At 38.1% G+C, this 25,180-nt stretch overlaps 1 protein-coding gene across 1 annotated transcript in view; it reads left to right on the top strand.

The window, feature by feature from the left end:
• tns1b (tensin 1b) overlaps nucleotides 1-25,180 on the top strand; it is a 196,481-nt gene that overhangs the window by 27,483 nt on the left and 143,818 nt on the right. The window contains exons 2-3 of the mRNA XM_059342440.1: nucleotides 2,580-2,694; nucleotides 22,277-22,314. Of these exons, the coding sequence (XP_059198423.1) occupies nucleotides 2,580-2,694; nucleotides 22,277-22,314 (153 nt within the window). The remainder of the gene's footprint in view (nucleotides 1-2,579; nucleotides 2,695-22,276; nucleotides 22,315-25,180) is intronic.

Genomic DNA, 25,180 nt, shown 5'->3' with positions numbered 1-25,180 from the left:
TGAGTCCATATGATGGCCTCAGTATGAAGGCTTTGTGTTACTGGATCCTGCACTGTCTGGAATAAGACATCATGAGGAACAGATAGGGGGCTTTCCCTTCCTTCTGCTAAGTCAGTTCCTTCTGCTAATAACAGAGAACAGGACACTCAGTGAATTGGGGAGTGAGGAAAGTCCAACAGATCCTCCGTCTGGTTTATCATTCAAGTGTTAGGCTCTACTCTGATTGCACACCCTGGGCCGCTTTTCCAACACGTTGCCTTTCAGGATTGATGAGAAGAGAAAAAAAGCTGTCATTAGTGGTTGTAAGCTACTGTTAAATGGTTGTTAGTCTGGGAATTTTTTCAGCTCCATTTTCCTCGCTGTGCTTGGATTTGCTATGGTCTCCCCATATGAAAATTCCTGTGAGTAGTCCCCCAAAATGCCAACCACATGGCCACTCTCAGCCCTGTCCAGCATGCACACGCTTAATGGAAGCCTCATGGCTGGACGCTGCTAAACTGGCAAATCCTGCCACATCCACATTTTCTCATAAACTCGGTATAGAACATGCACATGAGGGGCACTCAGGTCAGACTGGTCTCCCCTCAGAAACGTCAATATAAGACGTTGGTAAAGGCAGCAAAATCTGACTCACATTTATGTTTTAGACCATGAAACATGGCTAGAGGGTGTGTTCGGGGTGTTTACTGAGTGGCTCATGTGTAAATGTTACCCTTCGCTGTGTGCTTCTTGCTGGTAATCTCTACTGTTAAACCAGATTAATTAGAATAGGAGGACTGCAACAACAAGCCTATAGCCCTTTAACTTTATTTTTACCCATAAACTTATCGCGAGACAGTATTGTTATTTTATTGTGGGAATTATGTTTATAAAACCTTTTAGAGCCACAGAAAAAAGGACTAAAAGGCTTGCAAAGACTGTCCTCCACTTACATTGTTTACGTTACTTCAGTTACTTTCATGGCTCACGTCACCCTCGTAACTACCTCCCTTCCGGCATTTAAGTACATTTATTTACTGGTTAAACTGTCTTTTATAACGCCTTACCAGGATGTTTTTTTGCCCTAAACCGTTTTTTTGTTGTTGCCTAAATTCACCTAAACTGCAACCCATTTTTTAAAACCACATGTATATATAATAATGTGTGCTATTTTAAGAACACTCGGCTGTACCTCAAGCTGTGAAACGTTCATATGTGTCATTATGGGTGATATAAACGGTCTCATCTGTTGTTTAGGTTGGAGATCTTGTTGCTAAGGTACATTAAAGACAGAATTTTAATAAATGTTTATATATTGGAAGGTTCTGTAATGTTGCCTGTGTCTTCTGGTGTTTGTTTGTGTATTGATATTACTATATACATTTTTTTAACTGCGATAGTCAAACCGAATGCAAATATTACCATAGTGGTCAGTATTTCTTTAGTCTGTTGTTTGTCTCACTAATGCTGAGCCAGTCAATTGGTTAATAGGTTGCAGGAAATGCCTTTCAACAGAGGACATAGTCACACACTGGTTTGTGGACAACAGTTTCAAAGCCTCAAGTGATGCCATCTTGCTTTATTGTTGTCTGCATATTGTTTTTTTTGCAACCAGTGCATGTGCAGAGGGCATCTAGAAAGACGCCATCTACCAATGCTGATGCTATCTTGAACTTTTCAGGCTCGTTTGATTCTACTTCATCTGCAGTAAAAAACTTTTGTGGTTGAATGCTTTTACAACATAATAACTATAGTATTCAGATTTGGTAAGGTTGTCTGGCTTACAGGGGATTCATTTGACCAGTATTCTCACAGGGCTGAACCTCAAAGTAAAAATGGGGACCAGCTGAGAAAATACACCACAGAAATGATGTCACATTTCCCCCATGGTCGGTCATTAGGGGGCAAATGGAAACATGATTCAGGTTTCTCGTAAAGGCACGGCAGGAAACAGTCAAACTTTCAAAGCTTGACTTTTCTGTTTGCTCTCCAGCGTTGCTGAATGCCAAGTTTACAAAGCAGACAGGAAAAGGACTGAGGGGGGGTGGGGTGCGATGGTATACAGCAGAGGAAAAACAGCAGGCTGCAGACAGACACAGAGCGATGTTTAAATGGGGTGGGGAGCACTGTCAGGGACTTTCTCCAAAGAGTTGCGTAACACACCTGCAAGGAGGGAAATGAGATGACAGGACAAAAGTTGGGAAGGGGTGGAGGAGGGGGGAAAAGGGTGAAAGAAAGAAGGGAAATAACTTAGGAGGCTGTGTTCCTTTTTTTCTAGTTTTTGTTCTGCCAACATAAGCCCCTAAAAACCTACTTCCTGGGTGGACTTTGTGACCATTTTATGTAGTGATCTAAGCCACTGAAAGGAGTAATGTTCAAGGACTGTGTGACTATGTATGCATGTAATCTACTTGTGTGGCCAGGTGTTGATTTCACATATTGCTAAGAACATTTGTTTCTAAACAAAACATCTGCACACCTGCAAAAAACAACAATAAATTGCTCCAAAATGACTCACGCCACCTGGAGTCTTTGAAGTGCCATCAGGTCACAACATTTTAACACCTCTTTTGTCTTTGTCGTGGTTTTCTTATCTGCAGCCGGAGGAGTTGGAGGCTCTTCATTCCCATACGTTCCGGGTGAAGACGTTCAAGAAGGCCAAGCACTGCAGCGTCTGCAAACAGACCATCAGCACAGACGGACTCATCTGCCGAGGTCAGTCACCTGTCCACACACTTTCAGCTCTTGGACCTACAGTGGTGGTCCCGAACTCCGCTTTAAAAAATCTTGTTTTTGCTGGCCTCTAGTGGCTTAACTTCTCACCTCGTTACTACGATGTACAGGTGTACTTCAGATTACTTTCTCAGAACTGAAGCTGGTTTATAACTTTCAACCAAAGAGGGCAGCCTTTCAGTCTGGTGTTAGACCAGTATCTGTAAATCTATTGTTTATTAAAAGACGACAGTATGTCCTAGACGCTCACAGCCACTTAGTCGTGCGCTCTGTCATAGCAGCTTACCCAAAATAATTTCATGACCGTGAGTTTCAATAGAGGAAAACAGAACTTCTTGCATGAGAAAAAGTCATTTTTGACAGGTGCTTCAAAACCTGACAAAACCTTTTGTTAATACATTTTAAATGCCATTACGAAGGTAAAGTGAGTGTTGTGGTTTCTTCTCCAGTGCCTCAACAGATGCATCAGCAATTGAGAATTTGGTTTGACTGTTTGTCAGAAGGATTATGGAGAAACTACTGGCCCGATTTTCATTAAACTTGGTGGAAAGGTGTAGCATGGGCCAAGAAAGAACCCATATCTCAGATTTCCGAGAAAATCCAAGTCACTTTCGTTTAAATCCCAATATAGGGCATGGATTGGCGGAGGCCTGGGCTCTCTGAGTTCTCCTTCTAGTTGCACAGTGTGATTTTTGTGTTCCCCAGTGAGTCAGTTTATAGTTAAAATCTTGTTAGATGTAAAATCTTATCCAATCCCTTCTGTTCTATGGTTCCTATTCAAGGTCTCAACTCCCTTTGCAAGGAAAGCCAAAAAGTAATCTGTCATGGATCATTGCTTAATATGAAAACATCATTTGCATTCAGCAGACTTGTAGTCTAAACTTGGCTGTCAGATGATTTCGGTTCTCCCACTGAGGGAATCTACAATAACTGCTCCAACCTGCTGGGACAATGAAGCCAATATCTCTTACAACATCTATCAGCGGTCTGAGTGACGGGTCATCTGAGGTTACCTGGGGTCGTCAGGGTTTAGTCAGTCAAGTGACAGAGGAGGGAGGAAGCCGCAGTAAGACTAAAGGTTAACAGCTTCTCAGTTTCCTTAATGGTGTTTACTGAAGAGACAGAATGGTAGATTGACGATGATGAGTGATTTGCATTGGTTTGAATAATGCAGTCCTCTTGATTAGAATAGAAACTGTATGGGACCATGCATATACTGTATGGATAAGTCATGGCCATACAGATACTTTCTGTTATATTTTCAGCTGAAGGAGCTTCATAAGCCCTATTTTGCGCTTCTATTGTTTTCTTGTTTTCTTAGTCTATGCAGGTGCCAGTTGGGTGACATTGAAGTTAAATGTGAAACAAAAAACAATCACAGGAAAGTAACTGAGAATCAAGAATGTTTTAACATGGTCGGCACATTCTGCAGTCTGCATGCAGTGCATTTCGCCCATCTGGTGCTCCAAGTGGGTTAAAACTAAATCAAAGAATATATGACTCCGACCTCCTTACTACATTATGTTGTAGTGGAAATGTCTGTTTTCAGACAGATAACGTCAAGTGAAACCATGCGGAAATGGCTGGATGTTTGGCTTGGCAAACCAAGGGGGAATATTCAGCTTGCAGCTTCCCAAACCTGACACGGGACGGAGAGATGTGTGAAGGACACAGCTTAGAAAAACAAGAGCGTTCTCTGCACATAGGTTTCGTTTTGTACCCTAAAGGCCATTTGACAGAATGGCATTTTGTTCTTGTGCTATACTTTGTTCAGGCCCATGCTCATTCTAGGAAATTGGTCAATTTGATACGTGTCCATCAAAGCATTTCACACACTATTTACGTACATTTGTTTTTTTTCTTTTCACCCCAACTTATCCAGTGTCAGTACTTCAGTCTGGTGTGGTGGCCACTGATCTGAACACATGGGGTTTATGTGACTTGCTCAAGGGCACCTTAGAGATGGAAACGAAAGGAGGGGCAAGTGTTTCCTTTCATTTCTTCACCCAGATTCATCCTGCTGCTTCGGCGATCAAACCAATGCCCTTTTCTGTCACAATGTTGCCTCCCTAACCTTTAGACCCTTTAAGATAAGATGAGATACAATAAAACTTTATTTTTAGATTTTTATCTTTAGGTTAATTGCTGTACAGCAGTTGCAATGCAAATTGAGTTATGTGCAAATATAAATAGTGCAAATATAAAAACTTTTAGCTACCAAGAAGGTGCAAATAAGGTGCAAAATACAATAGCAACATCAGGTTAACAGTGTGCATCATCAAAATATAAATAGGCGACAAGGACCGACCTATAGATATGTAATGTTTACATTATCAGATCTGAAGTATAAGTAGTGTAAGAGTACATGCAGAATGTTTATGATTATTTACATGATATTGCACATTATGTCACGAGTGATGTAAAAATGAAGCTTCATGAACCAATTCCTTTATGTTATCAGCACACTAGATGGTGCTGTCTGTCCAGCATATGGTTGAAAGGACACTCAATTACAAATTATTGAGTCCAAGAGTGCCATCTGTGGGGCTCAGAAAGTAAAGAAAATAGTAAATGAAGCTTCATTAGCACATCACTGGCAGTCAGACATGAATTGTGCTGTTTCTTAAAGCTATAATATGTGTCATTTCTGCATTAAAATGTCCAAAAAATGACAAAAACGACCAGACCTATGTTTTCTTTAGTTAAAGGTGCAGTAGGCTATCATGGAGAAAGATGTTGAGTCTCATTACCAAGTTGTCACATACCGATGCCTTGGTCATTGGTGATAGCACACCACTGGTATTTGATGATATACCGTTATTACAACTTCAACACTAGAGGTGGGAATCAGCAGAGGCCCCAGAATACGATTTTATCCCGATACTGGAGTCACAATACATCTTTGCAGCGTTATTTTGACAACTTCCCGACACGATATCCTCACGTAATGCAGAGATTCCTTAGATCTTCTAGTTTCATATGATACCAGTATAGTCCTAAAAATGAGCCCACTACGGCCTCCAAAAAAAAACAAAAAAAAAACGGCGGAAATACTACCGGCCCGCCAGCCACTGGAACCCTAAATGTCGATACTTGGCAGTCATAATTCAATATTATATTGTCACACAAAATATTGCGATACTGTAGTGTATCGATTTTTTACCCCCGTCTATATTCAACACTGTCATAAAGTTATTTTTAGTGTGATTGTTTTGACTACAATGCAGCTCTGGGCTACCCCGTGAATGAATTTGCTACGTGACGTGACATACAGTAGCGGTTTGGACAGTCAAATCCAATGCAAAAAGTTAGCAAGTTAGCTGGCAAGGGCACCACACCTGCAGCCAAATCCACCTCACTCCCCACAGCTATGTTTTAGAACCCAGTCCATGTTGAAGTGTATTCAATCATGGGTGGATAACTGAATTATTTCTCACTTTTCTTAACATTGCGAGATCGGGCTTGGCCTTGGCAAAGGTCTGGGCTCTCTAAGTCCTTCATGTACCTACATGCCAAGTTGAATAAATTACAGGTTAATATTTTAATGACAGACAATGCGTTGATATCCTCTCTAGGGATATACATTGCACTCTACAGAACTATGGTCTTTCTTTATCTACTGCTGAAAGAAAGGCTCATAAAATCAGTGCAGTTCACCACCTGCATTTACTCTGCATGTTGCTTTGTGATCTAACTGGTGAGTCCAGATGTTGTTGTTGCACAGCGGGATGTGTGCATCATTACATTTTGTCTTTCTTTTACATGCTCATTGTGCTACGGACAGCACTTTGCAGACACATATCTGTATCTGGTGTGAGCTTTGAATGATTTGATTATTATAAAGAAAGTACCTGTTTATAGGCCTCTAAAAGGACCAACCAGACTGTGCTGTAAGTATTACCCTGCACATTTAATGAAAGCAATCTAAATTCATGGAAAATAAATCTTACCCTCTCATACTTACTAAATAGCAGCCTTTGAAAGAAAATAATCTCTGCATTTTTTTAAAGGAATGAGCCAATCGACTAAAGTTACACTGTGCTTCCCCCAAAGAGGATTTGGGGGAATGAAAATGTTGTTTATGTTTCGGTTCAGTTTTCACATATTGCATAAGCTGTTTCTATCACTGCTCTGGATATCAATCGTGTGTGCAGAGAGTCACTTAGTCATTCTCATAAAAGAGACACAAGACTGCACCTGTGACCATTATTTGTAAAACTGATTTATATGATTTATATGGGAAATAACCAACATGACAGGGCTACTCTGATTAAATTGACCTCAGTTTGCTTCAGGGTTGGTCTTGTGAATGGTGTGTGTGTGTGTGTGTGTGTGTGTGTGTGTGTGTGTGTGTGTGTTGAGATGGGTTTACGAGGACAAAGTAAACAGTAGACTTCTACAGCAGACCATTTTTTATTGCAATGTCTTTAGTTTTGCTCTCAAACTTAGGTTTCTGACTGCTGGGAAGCCAGGAAAATAAGGTTTTACAATAAATAAATAAAAAACTCATATATGATAAGACAAGACAAGATGACTTTATCTAAATGTTGTTGTCACAGCAGCTCAAGATACAGACAAACAGAATAAAGAATATCAAAAATAAGACATATACGTACATGGGATACACATCATAGACATTATATACATAAATTTCTGCTATTTGGCATTTATTATTAATATATATTTTTTGTGTTTGTTTGTTTTCCTGAAGCATTTTACAGATGTTGCACGTTGGAGAAAATATATTTTATCATGTTTAATAGGTTAAATAGGTTGTTGCATGTAGTAGTATGAACATCAATGAATAAATATATTTAAATATATAAGTGGTATATGACATATATAATAATATAGAAAAACTACAGAAGGCCTACATTCAACATGAAAATGTGTCTCAGAAGGATATGAAGGATATAACCCAGTGAACGAGTGTGTTCTCCATAATGAAGCCTTACAGGATGCAGCTGCTCCCTCAGTCCTGCAGCTCCGCCCTTCTGCTCTTCTTGTTTACTAACATTCTCCAGTCACATGGTCTTGTAATGACACAAGCACTTGGACTTCCTCTCTCTCTAGCGGTTGCCATGATACAAGGTGTTAGTTACTTTGACAATAGCATGTTGACGCAGGTTAGGACCGCAGTTTTCCAGTTAAAAAAAAAAAGGTAGGGTATTTTTGGAGAAGTGGCCCTCAGGGCAGGAACTGGCTTTTATATTCATTCACTGTGATGCAGTTCAGGTTAAATGGAGTGGAGGTCAATAGAGTGCTGTTGTGCTCTTAAAAGCTAAAGAGAATGTTATGTTAGTACCTGATATAGTTATTGATTTTAATTGATTTGATTTATTCCCCAAACTGAATGAAAAATGTGGAATCAGTTTTCTTCTACTTCAGCTGCTGCATTTAGCTTTTGTAAAGGCATCATATAAGCTATTGTAGCTATAAGAAGAACAATAAAGCATCATCTAACAAACCGACAAAGATTTATAATGACCACACCGCCCAAGGATCCACTGTAAACAACGATCTTCAAAGGCAGGCTGGAGATACACCACAGTAGCAGGTGTGTGTGTGTGTGTGTGTGTGTGTGTGTGTGTGTGTGAGAGTGAAGCTTATCGTAGCTCTGTTCTTGACTGCTGAGCTCACACAGCTGGCATGTAGCAAGTCTCAATAAGAGTTCAAACACAAATACACGTGCATAATCGGCATACAGGGTTTAGTAACATGTATTAATGATCCTAAATTGTGAAAAACATTGTACAAACACACACAAACACACACACACACACACACACACACACACACACACCCATATTCTTGTACTTGCATCCACTCTTTGACGTAACTCATTATGTAGGCCAGTGATACCCAACTAACCGCCAAATCTGGTCTGCAATATTGTTATATTACGCAATTATTTTGACATATTTAACTTTAAACAATGATCACAAAATAAGTGTTCCATCCTGTGGTTGGTTTTCAAGATAAAGTTAATGATTTACTGGAATTACATTTATGAATCCATTGGTACCAGCCATGTCAGGATATATTGTTGGGAAGGGGGCTAAATAATGCTCCAAAGTTAGGCTAAGAAATTTTGAGTATCCCTAACCTTAAGTTAATTTTTAAAACCAAATCTAAACCCTCAAACAGGCCTTTGAATAAATGAGAATAAGTCGCCAAAATGTCCCCACTTTCAAAAAATGTCCTCAGTCTGTAGATAATATACTAAAATTGGTCCTCACAAAGTCAGATATACAAGTACACACACATATAGTATCGTATAAGTATATACACAGTACATACCCCCTTAGCAATTAAGTTAATTACCATGACTGTTGTGTCTCCCTTGGTGCCACTCCTTGCTTTAACAGAAGTCATTAGTCTAATCCGTGGAGCAGATGGATGAAGATGACCATTGGTTTTCTGTAGATGATGGATAGTGACTGTCTCCCAGTCTAATATCATTATCCTAATCTACTAAACTGACCAGACAACGACTTTCCATGAGCCCTGCCAGGGGACAGAGGCTCAATGTACTCTGTCACAGGGAATGTTTGTGATGATTTGGAAAATTCAGCTTCATCTTCAAGCATGAATGAAAACTTTTAACACTTGAACATGCCTGCATGTCACTTTCACTCTGTGACAAACTGAACATGTACACATCAAGTGTAGGGAAGTGAATATATATGTTTACATATACATATTACTACAAACTACAAAATTGTACATCAGTGTTTTCATCATTTTATGCTACTTTCCAATTCCCCAAATAGTTGGGACATTGTCCAAAACAACATTTAAGTACATTTTCTTCATTGTACCTAAATACTTTTACTTGTAACAAAGTGTTTCTTTAATTGTGGCATTTTAACTGAAGTAAAAGATCTTAATACTTGTTCTACTACTGTATACATCAGTGTCACCAGTGGTGGAATGTAACTAAGTACATTTACTCAAGCACTGTACTCAAGTACAATTTTGAGGTATGTGTATATTACTTGAGTGTTTCCATTTTGTGAAACTTTATACTTCTTCTCCACTACATTTAGCTGACAGCTTTAATTACTTTTCAGGTCGAGATTGAACATATAAACATGATCTATTTAATGTGATTAGACATTTTATTAAATAAACCATATAACAGTATATTTAGTGGTTAAAATGAGCCCTATCTTGAGAAAATAAACCCCTGCTTACATAACTGCATCAATAATAATAATCTAATAATATATTTGACAATCTGAGCGTGGCTGTTCTGCATAACAAGTACTTTTACTTTTCAAACTTCAAGTACATTTTTTCATACACTTTTGTACTTTAAATTCAGTAAGTTTTAAATGCAGGACTTCTACTTGTAGTGGAGTAATCTCACATTGTAGTATTAGTACTTTTACTGAAGTAAGGGATCCTAATACTTTTCCCATCACTGAGTGTCCCCCATAATGTAACTTGCAGTAGGTCCCCACATTGGCAGCTTCAGAGCAGTTCATGCCCTTAGGCTGCCACCTGTTGGATGAGTTGAGACATTGCAGCATGTAGTTTACTGTACTGGGAGTAGGATTACTTTGTATATCCGCAGGGGGGAAATTATTTATCTTCTCTCCGTGTTACTTACACACACGACCCTTAGTCAGTCAGGGGCCACCAAGCAGTTCGGAGTTGAGTTCCTTGCTCAATGGCACTTCAGCAGTGCCATTTATTTAACAATCTGTATCCATGCAGGTCTTGAACTGACTACCTTCCAGTTTTCCAAGCCAAGTCCCCAGACTGAGCTACAGTTGCCACCAGGACCAGGACCTTATTAGATTAGATTAGATAAAATAAAATTAGGTTATATTCGATTATGTATTACTTTATTAGTCCCACAATGGGGACATTTTCAGTGTAACAGCAGCAAAAGTGTACAGCGAAAACAGAAAGAAGTGTCAGCAAAATAAAAATAAATAGAAACAAGCAATATTAACAAGAAATGTAAAAGTATTGACAATTTAGACAAGAAGAAATATAAAAAAGGATTAACACTCTAAACAACTATGTTAAATTGGGGACAATATATACAATAGACTGCTGAAAATTGCACTAAGATACATACATATACATTACATAAGATTATATTTATTGAATTGAATTTGATGTATTGTTCAGTTTTACATATGTTCGATTACTTGAAAATTAATACTCTGATCTAACTTTGCTAACTAGAATTTATTTCAAACAATTTAAATAATCTGTTGATCCCTGCCAGGATTTTCATATTCAGATTTTTCCCATGATATAGCTTCGTGCTATCTTTTCAAACTTAAGTTTATTCTTGACCTTGCAAAAATCCATTGGGAATACATTTTTACTGGCTATTCTGGAGCTCAAGTACTGTACTTCAGTACAATTTTGAAATTCCTACTTAACAAGTACTTGCATTTTATTTCACTTTACATTTTACTACACTTCAGTGGAAAATATTGTAGCATTTACTCCATAACATTTATTTTACAATTTGTTACCATTTCCTTTTTCTACAATAAAACATATAATAATATAATATGATATCTTGTTACAATGTTGTTCTTCAAAGTAGTAACAAACTAAATCTAAATCTAAAACTGCCTCCACATTGTTTTTATTCTCTAGTAATAAAAACAGAATTGTATACAGTAAAATTCTAAATAATCAATTATAAAACACTTTGAAAGAAGCCATTTTAACTACATTTGGCTGATAATGCTTCTGTTCTTCTACTTATAAGATTTTGAGTTCAGGACTTCCAACTGTAATGAAATATATATCGACTTTGGTATTTGTACTTTTAATTAAAGTCCCCCACCAGACAAACAAAAAAATACTCTGCTCTGATGAATATTATAGTTAAGAAATAACTTTTTAAAGGGGCTTGGAAGCACATCTACTTTTTGGGATTTTAGCTTTTAACTGGTCGTAATTGACAGCATTTGTGGTTAAGAAATATACAATAAAAGAGGAATGTGAAAACACTTCTGTGTCCACAAACTTTGTACGAATACAATATACATTCTAGGGGACATACATATAGGGAAACACATTTTTGAGTGGACAGGTCTTTAAACAAATCACTTCGTTGTGAATGAGGATACTCAAGACATACTTATTCCGCAATGACTTGGTAAACTCCTGCTGATGAAGACCATGTGATATCTTGTTGATCAAAGTCAATTATTGTCTTTTTAATGAGACGCGGCAGTTATCAGTCAATCTATCACCACCTGTAGCTTCTGTCACAGCCACCAGGAGGCAGCAGAGTCCTTTGTTTCTAATGGAATACCTTTATCCATCTGTACGACTCCATCTGCTTCTGACTTACAGTGTACAGTGTTTCCAAAATGTTCAGCACAAACCTCTAATATAACAAGCTTCTTGTTATATTTACACATTATTTTGCTGTGCTTTTGGAAGCTGTAGCTTGAATGAAGGGAAACAGCTGTTTCAACCAAACAGAGTCAGACCCACAGTGAATTGAAAAAATAGACGGGAAAAGTAAACAAATAGAAGTTTGGTTTTGTCAGGTCAAAGCAAACATATGACAGAGATCGCAGGATGAGTCCATGGGAACTCTCTCACTCAGGATTGATCCTGCGATGTGTTTGGGAATCTCCCGTGTCAGGAAAGCCTCAGCAGCTGGATGAAGGTGGGGCTTTACCCGCAGAAACCCAACACTAGTCGGGATTTTAGTTGGGAAAATGTGTGGGCTGAATGATGAAACCACTGTGTAAGTCCACTGAAGGATAGTGATGACTGAGTGTCAATAATTAGTCACATTAATACTGTAGTGAGTGCACAGGAAGACAGTTGGTCAGTTGTTGGAGAGAGTGTGTAGCAGTGGTGGAAAAAGTATTCAGATCCCTTACTTAACCCTTAATAGGGCACTCATTAAAATACTTGCAAATTCCAAATTTCAACCCTAGAGAATATTGGAGGATATTACATGCAGCCAGAATGTGTAAAAAACATACGGACCCGGGGGGAGGGGGGTCATATTTTGAGAAAAAAGTTGACGAGATTAAAGTGGCAAATCTACGAGAAAAAAATGTGCAGATTTATGAGATTTAAAGCGGTGAATCTGCAAGAAAAAAAGTTTTTTTTTTCACTTTTTTCTCGTAAATCTGCAACTTTTTTCGCGCAGATTTGCCAGTTTAAAGCTCTTAAATCTGTGCCTTTTTTCTTGTAGATTTTCCCACTTTAATCTAGTAAATTTGCAACTTTTTTCTCTAAATATTACAAATCCATGTGGTTCTACGACCTCACAGAGAGACATGGGGACCCCATTTTGATATCCACTGAAGTTACCAAATATAGTTCTTCGCCTGATAAAGGGTTAAGTAAAAGTACTAATACACACTGTGAAATGACTCCACTACAAGTAAAAGTCCTGCATTCAAAACTTACTGAAGTAAAAGTACAAAAGTATCAGCATCAAAATGTACTTAAAGTATCAAAACGAATACTTGTTATGCAGAATGGACCCACTCAGATTGTTATTCCAAATATATCATTAGATTATTTGTATTGATGCATTTATGTAAGCGCTTTAATTTTGTAAAGATAGGGCTCATTTAACAACTTAATATACTGTTATGATGTTTAATTTTTTTTTTAAATGTTTAATTGATCATGTTTTTTATGTGAAGTCTTGACCTGAAAAGTAACTAAAGCTGTCAGCTAAATGTAGTGGAGTAGAAATTTAAAGTTACATAAAATGGAAATACTTGAGTATAGTACAAGTACCTCATAATTGTAATTAACTACAGTACTTGAGTAAATGTACTTAGTTACATTCCACCACTGGTGTGTAGGCACATGGAACATGAACCTGATTTTTCAGCTGTTTAGAAGAGAGATTTAGCCATGTAAGATCATCAGCTGTTTACAGTCACTTCTGTCGAACAGCTGAATATCTGTAATAAGTGTGCCAGTCTCAGAGGATCTGTCACATGACCTGAAAGCTGCTCTGGTACTTTACACACTCCATACATATTCCAGTCAGGGGATGGCTATTTTGTCCATTTACCACATAGTAATAGATTTATTGGGCAATAATTTAGTCGCTGAAGTGGAAGTGCCCTAAAACTTTGTTCTTCCTAATGGTCAGCAGGGGGAGACTCCACTGGTCGCAAAAAGAAGTCTGATTGTATGGAAGTCTATGAGAAAATGACTCTACTTCACACTTGATTTATTACCTCTGTAAATATCCTCATAATTAGTTCATGGTTTCATCATCAGATTCAAGTCCTCTTCAATACAGAATGATGTTCATTTTGTTAATGATGATCCCATTTAGAGTAAAATAGAAATTACAGCAGGATTTGTCAGGTCACTAACACAGTAAACCACATGTTTTTGTCTTCAAACTGTTCTCTTTTAGAGTGTGTTTTCACTTCAAGCTAATTGTACCATATTGGTTGCCCAAAAATGTCTTGTTCAGTGTTCAGTTGAACTAAGACTCTCTATGGAGTTGCCTGTTCATGTTAAATTATGATTGCACCTTGCTAACCAAACTAGCCAGCTAGCGCTAGTGTTAGCTGGTCACTTCTGGTTCCAAAATACCAAGTTGGCGACAGTCAAAATGCCAAACTTGAGGCTTCAAAACTGTAGTCCACAAATCAGTGGGTGACACACAGTGTCTCCCTCCACTTCTTTTATACAGTCTATAGTTTGGCCTGCTTTAGCCTAACATGAGCACATGACGCACTGTGTATGTTAGTACACTGTGTGTACACGTGTTGCTGCTCACGTGTTTGTGATTGTGCATGAGAGGGAGAGAAAAAGGGAAAGGAGAGGGATGGAGAGAGAGAGTGAGAGAGAGTAAGGGGGGGAGAGGAAGAGGAAATTCTCCAGCCCTGCCCTCTGATTGTGTTCAGTGTTGTAAGGGGGTCCAGCCCAGCCCTGTGGGACTACACGCTCATTCCAAGGGACCAGGGGAAGGAAATCACCCAGCCTCGGTCACACACACCCCCACCTCCATCACTCCCCCCTCCTCCCTCCTCCCAGTGTTGTAAGGCATACCACAGACCCAGAGTCAGATAGCAACCAGTGATCCACACTCCTCATCATCTCCTCACTTTGACCAACTCCCATCCCTGCTGTCCTTTCATTTGCGTAATGATTGATGTGACCACTTGTTGCACCGCCTTCTATTATTCATCCTTTCCATTTTTCCTCCAATATCTCCTCTTCTTTTCCGTCTCTCTCCTCATCTTCCATCCCTCCTCATCCCTGCTCCGCTTCTCTCCCTCCCCTCCGGTCTTCCTTGCCTCCACCAGGAACATTTCTGCTCTGTTTATTCTCCAAAGCTCCAATTTCCTAACAAGGTAAAGCCTAACCCGACTTCTCTGGGCCCGGTGCTTTCACACCCAATATGGAAGTCCTGCTTCTACCCATGTGGCCTGGGAGTGTTGTTTACTGGGGGACTCACGTGCTGGGAACGGTGCTGGACAATGTCCTGATGGACAGGCACATGGCTTTTATGCTTATCAAGCAAACAGTGAAGTATGTTTGAATGTCACATCTATGAAAGCATTCCATGTGGCTTATGTCACATCTAGTACGTCAAAATACTTTGTGCAGGTCTCAGCATGCTTTCACTCTCATGTCTTAATCGTGCAAAAAGTTATAAATATGTTGGGAAATAGTCGTGCACGTAGGACAAACCCATCAGGACTTCACATAGAGGGAGTTTTCTAAAAACCTTGTAACTCAAGTTTTGGTCATTTTTTCCAATTTCAGGCCGAAGAAGTTCCGAAACACATCTGATAATTTGGATAATCAGTCGTTTTAAGTTTTCATCGGGCAGAAATACCAAACATTAGCTGGGTTCTTTTTTAGAGGGTTGGGGGTTGGGCACAGGGAATGTTCAGGGGGAGATAATAGGTCAAGAGTAGATGTCACGTAGAAATGGTGTACAGCATCTGAAAGCTTGAAACCTGCAATGAACAGCACTGTGTGTTGTTCTAGTCATATATCCAATTTGTTACACAGATTTGATGTTAAATGTAACACTTTTTACCATTCAGAGTTGATAAAAAATGGTCACAAATCCCAAAAACCCATAGTTCAATTTCCAGTATTTTGGAGATTTCTGCAAGAACTTTTTTTTTTTTTTTTTTTTGCAAATGCATGCAGAGCACTTCGGTTCTGCAAACTCCTGAGAACCCCCTTGTTGTTTCTATACCTAGTAAAGCTATAAATCTTCTGCATGCTCTAGTTTGCGGTTGTAAAGTTTCATGAGGCTGTGATTATCGTAGAGGTCACAGCAGGTCATTTTATACAGCAAGGTCAAGTAAAAACGCTACAATGGCATGCTGCTATTGTGACAAACATCATCACACATGATCCAAATACAAAAATAACACATTTTATCCATATTTGATGCCAAAACATGATGTACAAGATATTAAAAATCACGATGGAAAATCAGCCCAAAAGAAAAGGTTATATGCTTCTCTGTGAGTTGAAATGATTGTTTTGGACGTTGGGATAATCAACAGTTGATCAGAAATGTAAAACGCTAACCTCATTCAGAGTACGTTGTTCCAAACCGGGTATAAATAATGTGTTTCATTATGTTTGTCAAATTCTGGACTCAGTCTGTATCCTGTGACACACTGTGTGGGTCATGTTGGAGTGGAGAACTCCATTGGGTTTGACCCTGGGAACTGGAGTACTGTTGGAAGACTTGGAAATGTGTATCCCGGTAGGACTTCATGGTGCCACCCACATTTGAAGGCCTCTAATTAGGAAGTCAAACTGACTTTCAAATGTTACCCCCCAAGTGCAAATATAGACCTGCGTGTGCTTAAATAGAAACTAACTGCACCATGATGTAATTACACATTTGGCTCTAAAAAGGACGCTTCTCACTTTTCCTAGTTTCCGAATGTCTACGCTGCTTGTCTACCAGTGTATTGGAACAGAACTTCTTATCTACATCTATCAGTGAACCTGCTGTGTGCCTGATATGGTAACTTGTACTGATGCCATTTCAATCAAGTAAAGCACAACTAAATACAAGTCTCCTCAAACAGAATGAATGATGCTGGTGTGTCTGTGGAACAAAGACAAGAAATACAAATAAGATTTTTTAAAGATTCAATGAGCTGTAGCTGTTGGTTGGCCCCAAGCTACTCTGAACACTTAACCTTTGACCCTGAACCAGAAAAAGGCTGTTTAAGTTTTATAAGAAGCTGTAGGGTCGCAATGAAGTGTATTCATTACCATTAAAACAACACATTTAAAAAGTGAAGAACAAATACAAAAAAAGGTTAAAATAATGAACTTATATTGGTTGTAGACATTTTTGTGTTTATGACTTTGTCTTGTTTGCCCCTTGAAGTTTGACTGTGCATGAGTTCTGGTCCAGATTGTGCATGAAATGAATAAAAATATGTTGCATAACATGTTGTCAGTCAATTGTTTTTTTGTAAATTCAGTTAAAATATTAAAGGTACCAAATTGTGAAAAGTGTTAATATTACTATTGTTAATAGAGCGAGTCTGTGTGCAATATAAATACTGTGAAAGTATCAAATTCTCAACCCACGCAGAAATGTAGAAACCAAAACTTTAAACAAGTCCTCAGGACTTCTGTAATAGTGTGATGTGACAACTAAACTATAAATAGGTAGAAAGTGCTGCTACGGCACTGTTACAGTTATTCCCCGGCTGCAATGATGGTGCAGAGATGCTGAGAGCACAAACGGGGAAACCTGGACCCGGACTTGGAAACACTGACCAATCAAAGCAGACTTTGGGCCATTTTGGTTGGCACTCTTAAAGAAATAAAATAAAGCGTTTCATTCAGAGGGTGAATACAGGTATATTCAGACAGACAGTACAAGAAAAGTTTTTTGAACATTAAAGCATGTAAAAATGTTCTAGTAGAAACCCTTAATACAAGTATGGACCTGAAAACAAGCATAATATGTCTCCTTTAATTAAGATATCAGCCTAATGAAAGCTCAGAGGAAAGCACAAATTTGATGTTTTTGGCCCAAACAGCTAATGAACTGGAAGCTAGTCTGACTCACTGGATATCAGAGATGTGAATCCCCAGAGGCCCAACCATACAATTTTTTCCCGATACTTGAGTCACGATACGATATTATTGTGATTTTAAGCATTTTGCGATATGGTGAGTATTGCGATACAATATATTGTGATCTAACTGTTTAACTGCATTTTGTGTTCACAAAATTAAATTCAATCAAGAATTGTTTTGTCAAATCAGAGAAAATTCTCAGTCTATTCATCTCACTTCATTCTTTTTATTTCTCCACAATGAGAGTCAAACCCACAGACTGACCAACAAAGTATTCAGTCAAACTGAACTGAACTGATATCAAACATGTATGGACGACAAAAACTGCAGCATTTTATTCAAATGTCAAAAACTTTAAGCTTTACTGTTTTAATTTTTTTTTTTTTTAAATGAAACATAAAAAAATATTTAGAAAGTTATTTCAACAACTTCCCGATACAATATCCTGACTCACATCCTGCCTATAGATTTCTTAGATCTTCCAGTTTCACATGATACTAGTATCTCCAGTATCCAAAAATGGAGAAAATAGACAGCTGGCCGGCCGTCAGAAACGCAAAATATCGATACTTGGCGACCATGAATTGATATAATATTGCCACAATAAATATCGCAATACTATGCTGTATCAATTTTTCTCCACCTCTATCAGATAGAGACTGTTGGGATATCATTCTCCTGCCCTTCTGCTATCTCTGCTATCTTTTTTGGAGGGGCACCATCGCTGCATCACCGCCCAAGACAATTGTGATTGGTTTAAAGAAATACAAAGAAGTCAGAGCATTTTTTTCCCTTTATTGCAGAATGTTAGTTCCACGTGGACAATTCTCTAGTGCTGACACAGCGCTTTGAAGTTGGTTATGCAGGACTATTGATAAACGCACCAATTGTATGTGAGAGTGAGCTGGTGATTTGTGTTCAGCTGAGTCTCTTTCTCCCGTTTCCTCTCATCTCCGTACATTTATAAAACAGCCCAAGATAAGCATGGTTTTTTGGACTCCTCTTCCCAGGGTGATTTGGTGCCTAATTGCAGCTTTCCATTGACTTTGTAAATAATTGTGCCTTGAGAGGATGGATGTTGAGAACAAAGGACTGTGTGAGAAATATATGGTGTGATTAAGGGACATACATCAGAGAGAAGAGAGTGTTTAAGAAGCACGCTGTACATCTGAGGGAACAAAGGGAGTATAGGGTTCAGAAAACATACAGTATGATATAGACACAATCTCCACTCTCACACAATGTGAGGACTGGCCACCTCCCAAATTCATATCAATGACTTAACAACTAATCACAAAAGATATTACACTTGCTTTGAAAAATGTGGCAGGAGACAGGAAGAATAACTCATTACATAAGGTGTAAGGTGTTCCAGTAAAAGCATACAGTCTTCTCCTTTATTTGGAGAGCTTACGCCTCGGCACACCGAGCTCTGTTTTCATTCTCTGTCCTTCGAGGGGCTCTAACAATTTATGAGCCGCTGGTCCAGGTGCTCTCCCCCATTGACCCTTATTTGTAGACCCAGTGGGAGTCCAGAGAGGGGGCTCGGGGGCAGAAGGGAAGCTGCAAAAATGTGCTGAAATTCAATAGTAGGACGACGTCTTTTATCTTGTTTGACTGTGTGCTAGATTTCTATGAATTTCTTTCATTTCTTCCAACATAATATGACTTTCTGTGAGACATTTTTAAAATGGCATCTTCTTTAAAGTGGCTGTATATAGGGATTAGCCTACAGACAATTATTACCCGACTCTGCAGTTCCCTTGGGTTCCACAGCAGTGGCGGTTCTACACAGGGGCCTCCAGGGGCCCCTGCCCCTGTGAAGAAGCCCTTGGCCCCTGCTTTGGCCCCTGTGTCAAATTAATAATAAAATGATCAATTTATAACAATGAACAACGGAACAATTCTTACCTATTTTTTGTTCAAACAATATCTCATTGTACACAAAAGGAACCCAGAATGTGTACATTGTATAATAGTTTAATTGTGCAATAAAAGCTAAATATAAAGATCATTCTCACTGTACTGCACTTTCAAAATAAAAAAAGTAACTGTGCAGAAAAATGAGAAATGTCATTGTTGTACAAAAATAACTGTTAATGTTGGTAAGTCTCTGTGTTTCAATCAATGTAGTTCTTCCAAATATGAGAATTTTAGCTAAAATAAAGGTTTTGAATGCTTAAATATCATTTTTGACAATTTTTAATGTGCCCCTCTGATTAAACACTGGCCCCTCCTTGGCCCCCAGTGAAATTGGTCTAGAACCGCCACTGTTCCACAGAGCTTTAAAGTGTCTTTTAGCTCATTGTTTTGGTTCACTCTCACTGCTCCCACTAGTGACACTTCCAGCCAAGGTAAGCAGCTGTTTGGAGCATTAAAGCCCTGACAAACCCAGTGCATACTAGCTGCATGGCACCATACAGAAGACAGTCAAAGTTACCAACAAGCTGGTGAACATAGTGGAGCATTTGGTTTCATTATTGGTTGCCCCATGCTTGTTTTGGGATAAAAATAAAAATCTAGAACAGAAATGATAATGAGAACCGGTCAGAACAGGTGGCCGGTTTACTAGATAGCACCAATGTTCCAAGGACCCTAAATGGAACCAGTTCAAGAACCAAAGCCAGTTTGGTGGAAAAGGGTTATGAGTCTAAACAGTTTCCCGGTTTTTCTGGTGAAATATTGTTTTAACTGCAGACCCATAGAGGAAAAAACAAAACAAACAACAAACAAATGGCATGGCATGTAAAGGTGGGGGAAAAAACCGATACAGCACAATATTTTGTGTGGCGATATCATATCGATGCATGGCTGGCAAGTATTCATATTTAGCATTTCTGCTGTATTTTTTCCCCCAGAGGCTGTAGTGGGCTCACTTTTAGCAATAGATACTGGTATCATATAAAACTAGGAGATCTAAAGAATCTATAGGCACCATGTGTGTCAGGATATCGTGTCGGAAATTTTTAGAAATAATGCTGCATATTTAGACTTTTTCAAAAAAATTGAGAGCAGTGAAGCTTGTTGTTTTTGTAAGTTTGATAAAATGCTGCAGTTGTTGTCGTCCATACATGTTTGATATCAGTTCAGTTCAGTTTGACTGAATACTTTGTTGGTCAGTCTGTGGGTTTGACTCTCACTGTGGAGAAATAAAAAGACTGAAGTGAGATGAACAGACTGAGAATTTTCTCTTATTTGACAAAACAATTTTTGACTGAATTTATTTTTGTGGAGACAAAATGCAGTTAAACAGTTAAATCACAATATATTGTATCGTAATACTCACTAATCGCAAAATGCTTAAAATCACAATAAAATCTTATTGTGACTCAAGTATCGGGATAAAATTGTATCGTGGGGCCGATACGCTGATTCACACCTCTAATGGCATGTGTGTCACCATGTAGGAATCAAAGGTTAAAGGTGGACCATTGTACACTGCAAAAAAAGAAAAGTTGGGTGAACTCAAAATTTCAAGGCAACAAACTTCGATAAAATTTTAAGTTGGACAATTAAACTAAAATTTTAAGTTTTGTTTTTGAGTTTGCTCAACTCTGAATTCAGATTAATGTCAACTAAACTGTAAGTTGTACTAATTTATAATTATACATTGTAATAACTTTTAATCCTTAATTCTGCTAACTTCTGCAATGTGCTGAATTGGCACGATTGTAATGAAGCTATGAAATGTCAGCTAATGTTGCGACCACAATTTTGAGTTAGCATTGATACGCTAATGGCTACTCTTGTAGCTGTAACAAGCAGCGCTGCTAGCATCAGTTAGCCACTAGCTTTCGCTTATGACCGAATTTCATTGCTTTCCCGCATTTCACAACAAAGAAATAAGAGTTAGCAGAAATATTGTCCCTTGTTGTGAACCCCAACTTAAATATATAAGTAACAACAACTCACAAACTTGTTTTTGAGCAGACAACTGGCTTCCTTTGTTGTGCTAACTTACATAATTACCCTAAATGTCAATAATTTATAATTTTGTCTATATTGTTTGGATGAGCATCTCTGTGGAACACGTGTGCAGCTGTCTGTAAAGATCTGTTCTGGTGGTGAAAAATGTTGGAGCTTTTTACTCATGAGAGCACTGACAGGAGAAAGATGGTATTGATTTTACTATTATATATTAAACGTGTAACTCAGGTACTCTGATCACAATCTGAAGGTTAGTTTAACGGAACAACGCTGATGTGAGATCTTTGAAAAAACACTAAATGAAGCCTCTTTGAGGGAGCCAATGTGCAGAGAACACAGAGCGAACATTTCGCCGTATTAGCCTGCTAACAGCAGATGATGTTTGACTTCCACCACAGAACAAACACTCTCTGGAATTTGAATGGACCTCTTGCTTTTTCATACCTCCTCGACAACCACTCAGTGTCATGATTCATGTCGGACCGCAGTGTTTGGATTTGTCCACAATGTTTTTGAGATTTTTATGAGCTGTGAAGTTAATTTCATTTTCTCTTTTTTTTTCTGTTTTCTCTAGTGTGCCGAATAGCCTGCCACAAGAAATGTGAAGTCAAGGTAAGAAACCGTAGTGTTTAAAAAAAAAAAAAAAAAAAAAGCCCACACCTAAACCAGTGGTAGAATGTAACTAAGTACATTTACTCAAGTACAATTTTATGCTACTTGTACTACTTTAGTATTTCCATTTCATGTAACTTTATAATTCTACTCCACTTCATTTAGCTGACAGCTTTAGTTACTTTTTAAGTAGAGATTTAACATAAAAAAACATGATCAATTTGAAGTGAAGTTTAGTTAAACCTCATAATAGTATATTAACTACTAAAATGAGACCTATCTTGAGAAAATTAAAATGGTGATCAATATAAATATTCCAATATTATATTCAGAATATATAAAACAATCTGAGTGGGGTCATTCTGCATAACGAGTACTTATACTTTTGTTACTTAAGTACATTTTGATGCTGATACTTTTGTACTTTTACTTCAGTAAGTTTCTAACGCAGTACTTTTACTTGTAGTGGAGTAATTTTGCAGTGTGGTTTTAGTACTTTTACTCAAGTAAGAGATCTGAATACTTTTCCCACCACTGACCGAAAAAGAAGATTTAAAAGACATGTTTCAAAAGTATTTGCATATATTCTTCTGGTTTTATGCATTCCACTAGAAATACTCCTTAAAAAAAATATCCGAACTCGCCCTTTAAAACCCATTTGAGCTTATCAGGAGGAAATATTATGTTCTAGGTGGAGTCAGCTCCTCTTCTGTATGTGTGTGTGTGTGAGTGAGCGTATATCATGCACATGTTTGGGGAGTTTATGTTCTGAAAAAAATCTTAAGAATGTCTAAACAAGTGCTCTTTGTACCCGAATGTGTTTATATTGGATAAACTCTCGCGTCTTGGAGATCGCCCCTGCGTCTAAAAATAAAAGACCTCTGGATGGAGCCGTCGCTTGATTCATCTTGTTTTGGAAAGGCAGAGAGCACGTAGAAGAAAATGGGAGGGAAAACAGATGAAGCTGGCTTTTTAAAGAGGGAAAGCAGTGTGTGTGTGTGTGTGTGTGTGTGTGTTTTGTGTGTAAAAGGTACAACTGCCATGAGAGGTTTACGGAGGATTTGCACACATGTGAACACACACACACACACACACACACACACACACACACACATATACAGTGCACAGGCACACCTATGCACGTACACACCCTTCATCTGGTATCCATTATTGAAATGGGTGCTACTTGCCAGCTTTGCCCAATCCCTCCTTTACTCACAGGAAATGCCAGGGGTGCAGGGCAGACAGGCCGAACTGAGTATGAGGTGGGGGCTTCAGCCAGCCATGCAGGGCAGACTGATGCAAGACGGAATAACAGAAATGATAAGCCCAGCCCACGCTACACCTCATCATTATTTATCATTATTTGCAACATTTGGAAGCCAAATGTGACTGTAAAATGACTAAAAGCAAGATATTTTCCCACCAATCTCTAGTGATTATCTCAGCATGAAAAGTATTATTACCTTATACAGTACAGGCCAAAAGTTTGGACACACCTTCTCATTCAATGCGTTTCCTTTATTTTCATGACTATTTACATTGTAGATTCATCAAAACTATTAATGAACACATGTGGAATTATGTACTTAACAAAAAAGTGTGAAATAACTGAAAACATGTCTTATATTCTAGTAAGCAAAGGGTGGCTACTTTGAGGAATCTAAAATACAAGACATGTTTTCAGTTATTTCACACTTTTTTGTTAAGTACATAATTTCATATGTGTTCATTCATAGTTTTGATGCCTTCAGTGAGAATCTACAATGTAAATAGTCATGAAAATAAAGAAAAACGCATTGAATGAGAAGGTGTGTGTCCAAACTTTTGGCCTGTACTGTATATCTTATTGTATATAACTATATACACTATATATGTACTGAATATAAGTAATCAGATCCATCACTTAAGTAAAAGTATTAATACAACACTGCAAAATTACTCCACTACAAGTAAAAGAACTGCGTTAGAAACGTACTTACTGAAGTAAAAGTACGAAAGCATCAGCATCAAAATGTACTTAAAGTATCAAAAGTAAAAGTACTCGTCATGCAGAATGGACCCACTCAGATTGTTTATGTTGTTTATTGTTATGTGGTTTAATTTATAATCATGCATAATCCCTTTAAATTGATCATGTTTTTATGTTAAATCTCGACCTGAAAAGTAACTAAAGTTAGAAGTACAATATTTGTCTCAAAATGTAGTGAAGTAGAAGTATAAAGTTACAAATGTGGCAGTACTCAAGTAAAGTAAAAGTACTTCAAAAATGTACTTAAGTAGAGTACTTGAGTAAATATAATTAGTTACATTCCACCGCTGATTATTATAGTGTTATTAGTATCAGGTGTTTAGAAAATGAGACTTTTGGCTATTTTACCTCAAGAAAAAGGTGAAAAATTTGTTTGTAGCAGATTTGGCCGATTGTTTCCATTTTAATGTTGTCCAGTCGTGGTTACTTGAGATTGCTGGTGTGGTGGGGGGAGTTACATCACTACATTGCCACTGAAAAGCCAGAATTTTGTCCTAGTGTCAAATTAAAACGTACCATCTTGTATTTAAGCGTCCTATGGGTTCCACCCAGGTACGAAAAGATGAGCCTGAGGATAATACAAAGCCTTTTACAGCAACGTTAAATTAAATTTGTCTTTTCTTTGAGTGCAATTCAATTCTACACCACTGTCATGAATATGAACAGCTGTACGCAATAATGATAATATTAATACATTAGATTTACGTAGAGCTTTTCTGCATACTCAAAAAACGCTTGAAACAAGTATTTCTTATATGACATTACTTGAAATCATTTAAAACCACGAGTGTGTTGACAACTTTGCCAAATATCAAACGAGTGCAACAACACAAG

The sequence above is a fragment of the Centropristis striata genome, chromosome 10 (genome assembly GCF_030273125.1).
Source record: "Centropristis striata isolate RG_2023a ecotype Rhode Island chromosome 10, C.striata_1.0, whole genome shotgun sequence".
In the NCBI taxonomy this organism is placed as follows: domain Eukaryota; kingdom Metazoa; phylum Chordata; class Actinopteri; order Perciformes; family Serranidae; genus Centropristis; species Centropristis striata.
This window is presented reverse-complemented; position numbering and strand designations above follow the sequence as displayed.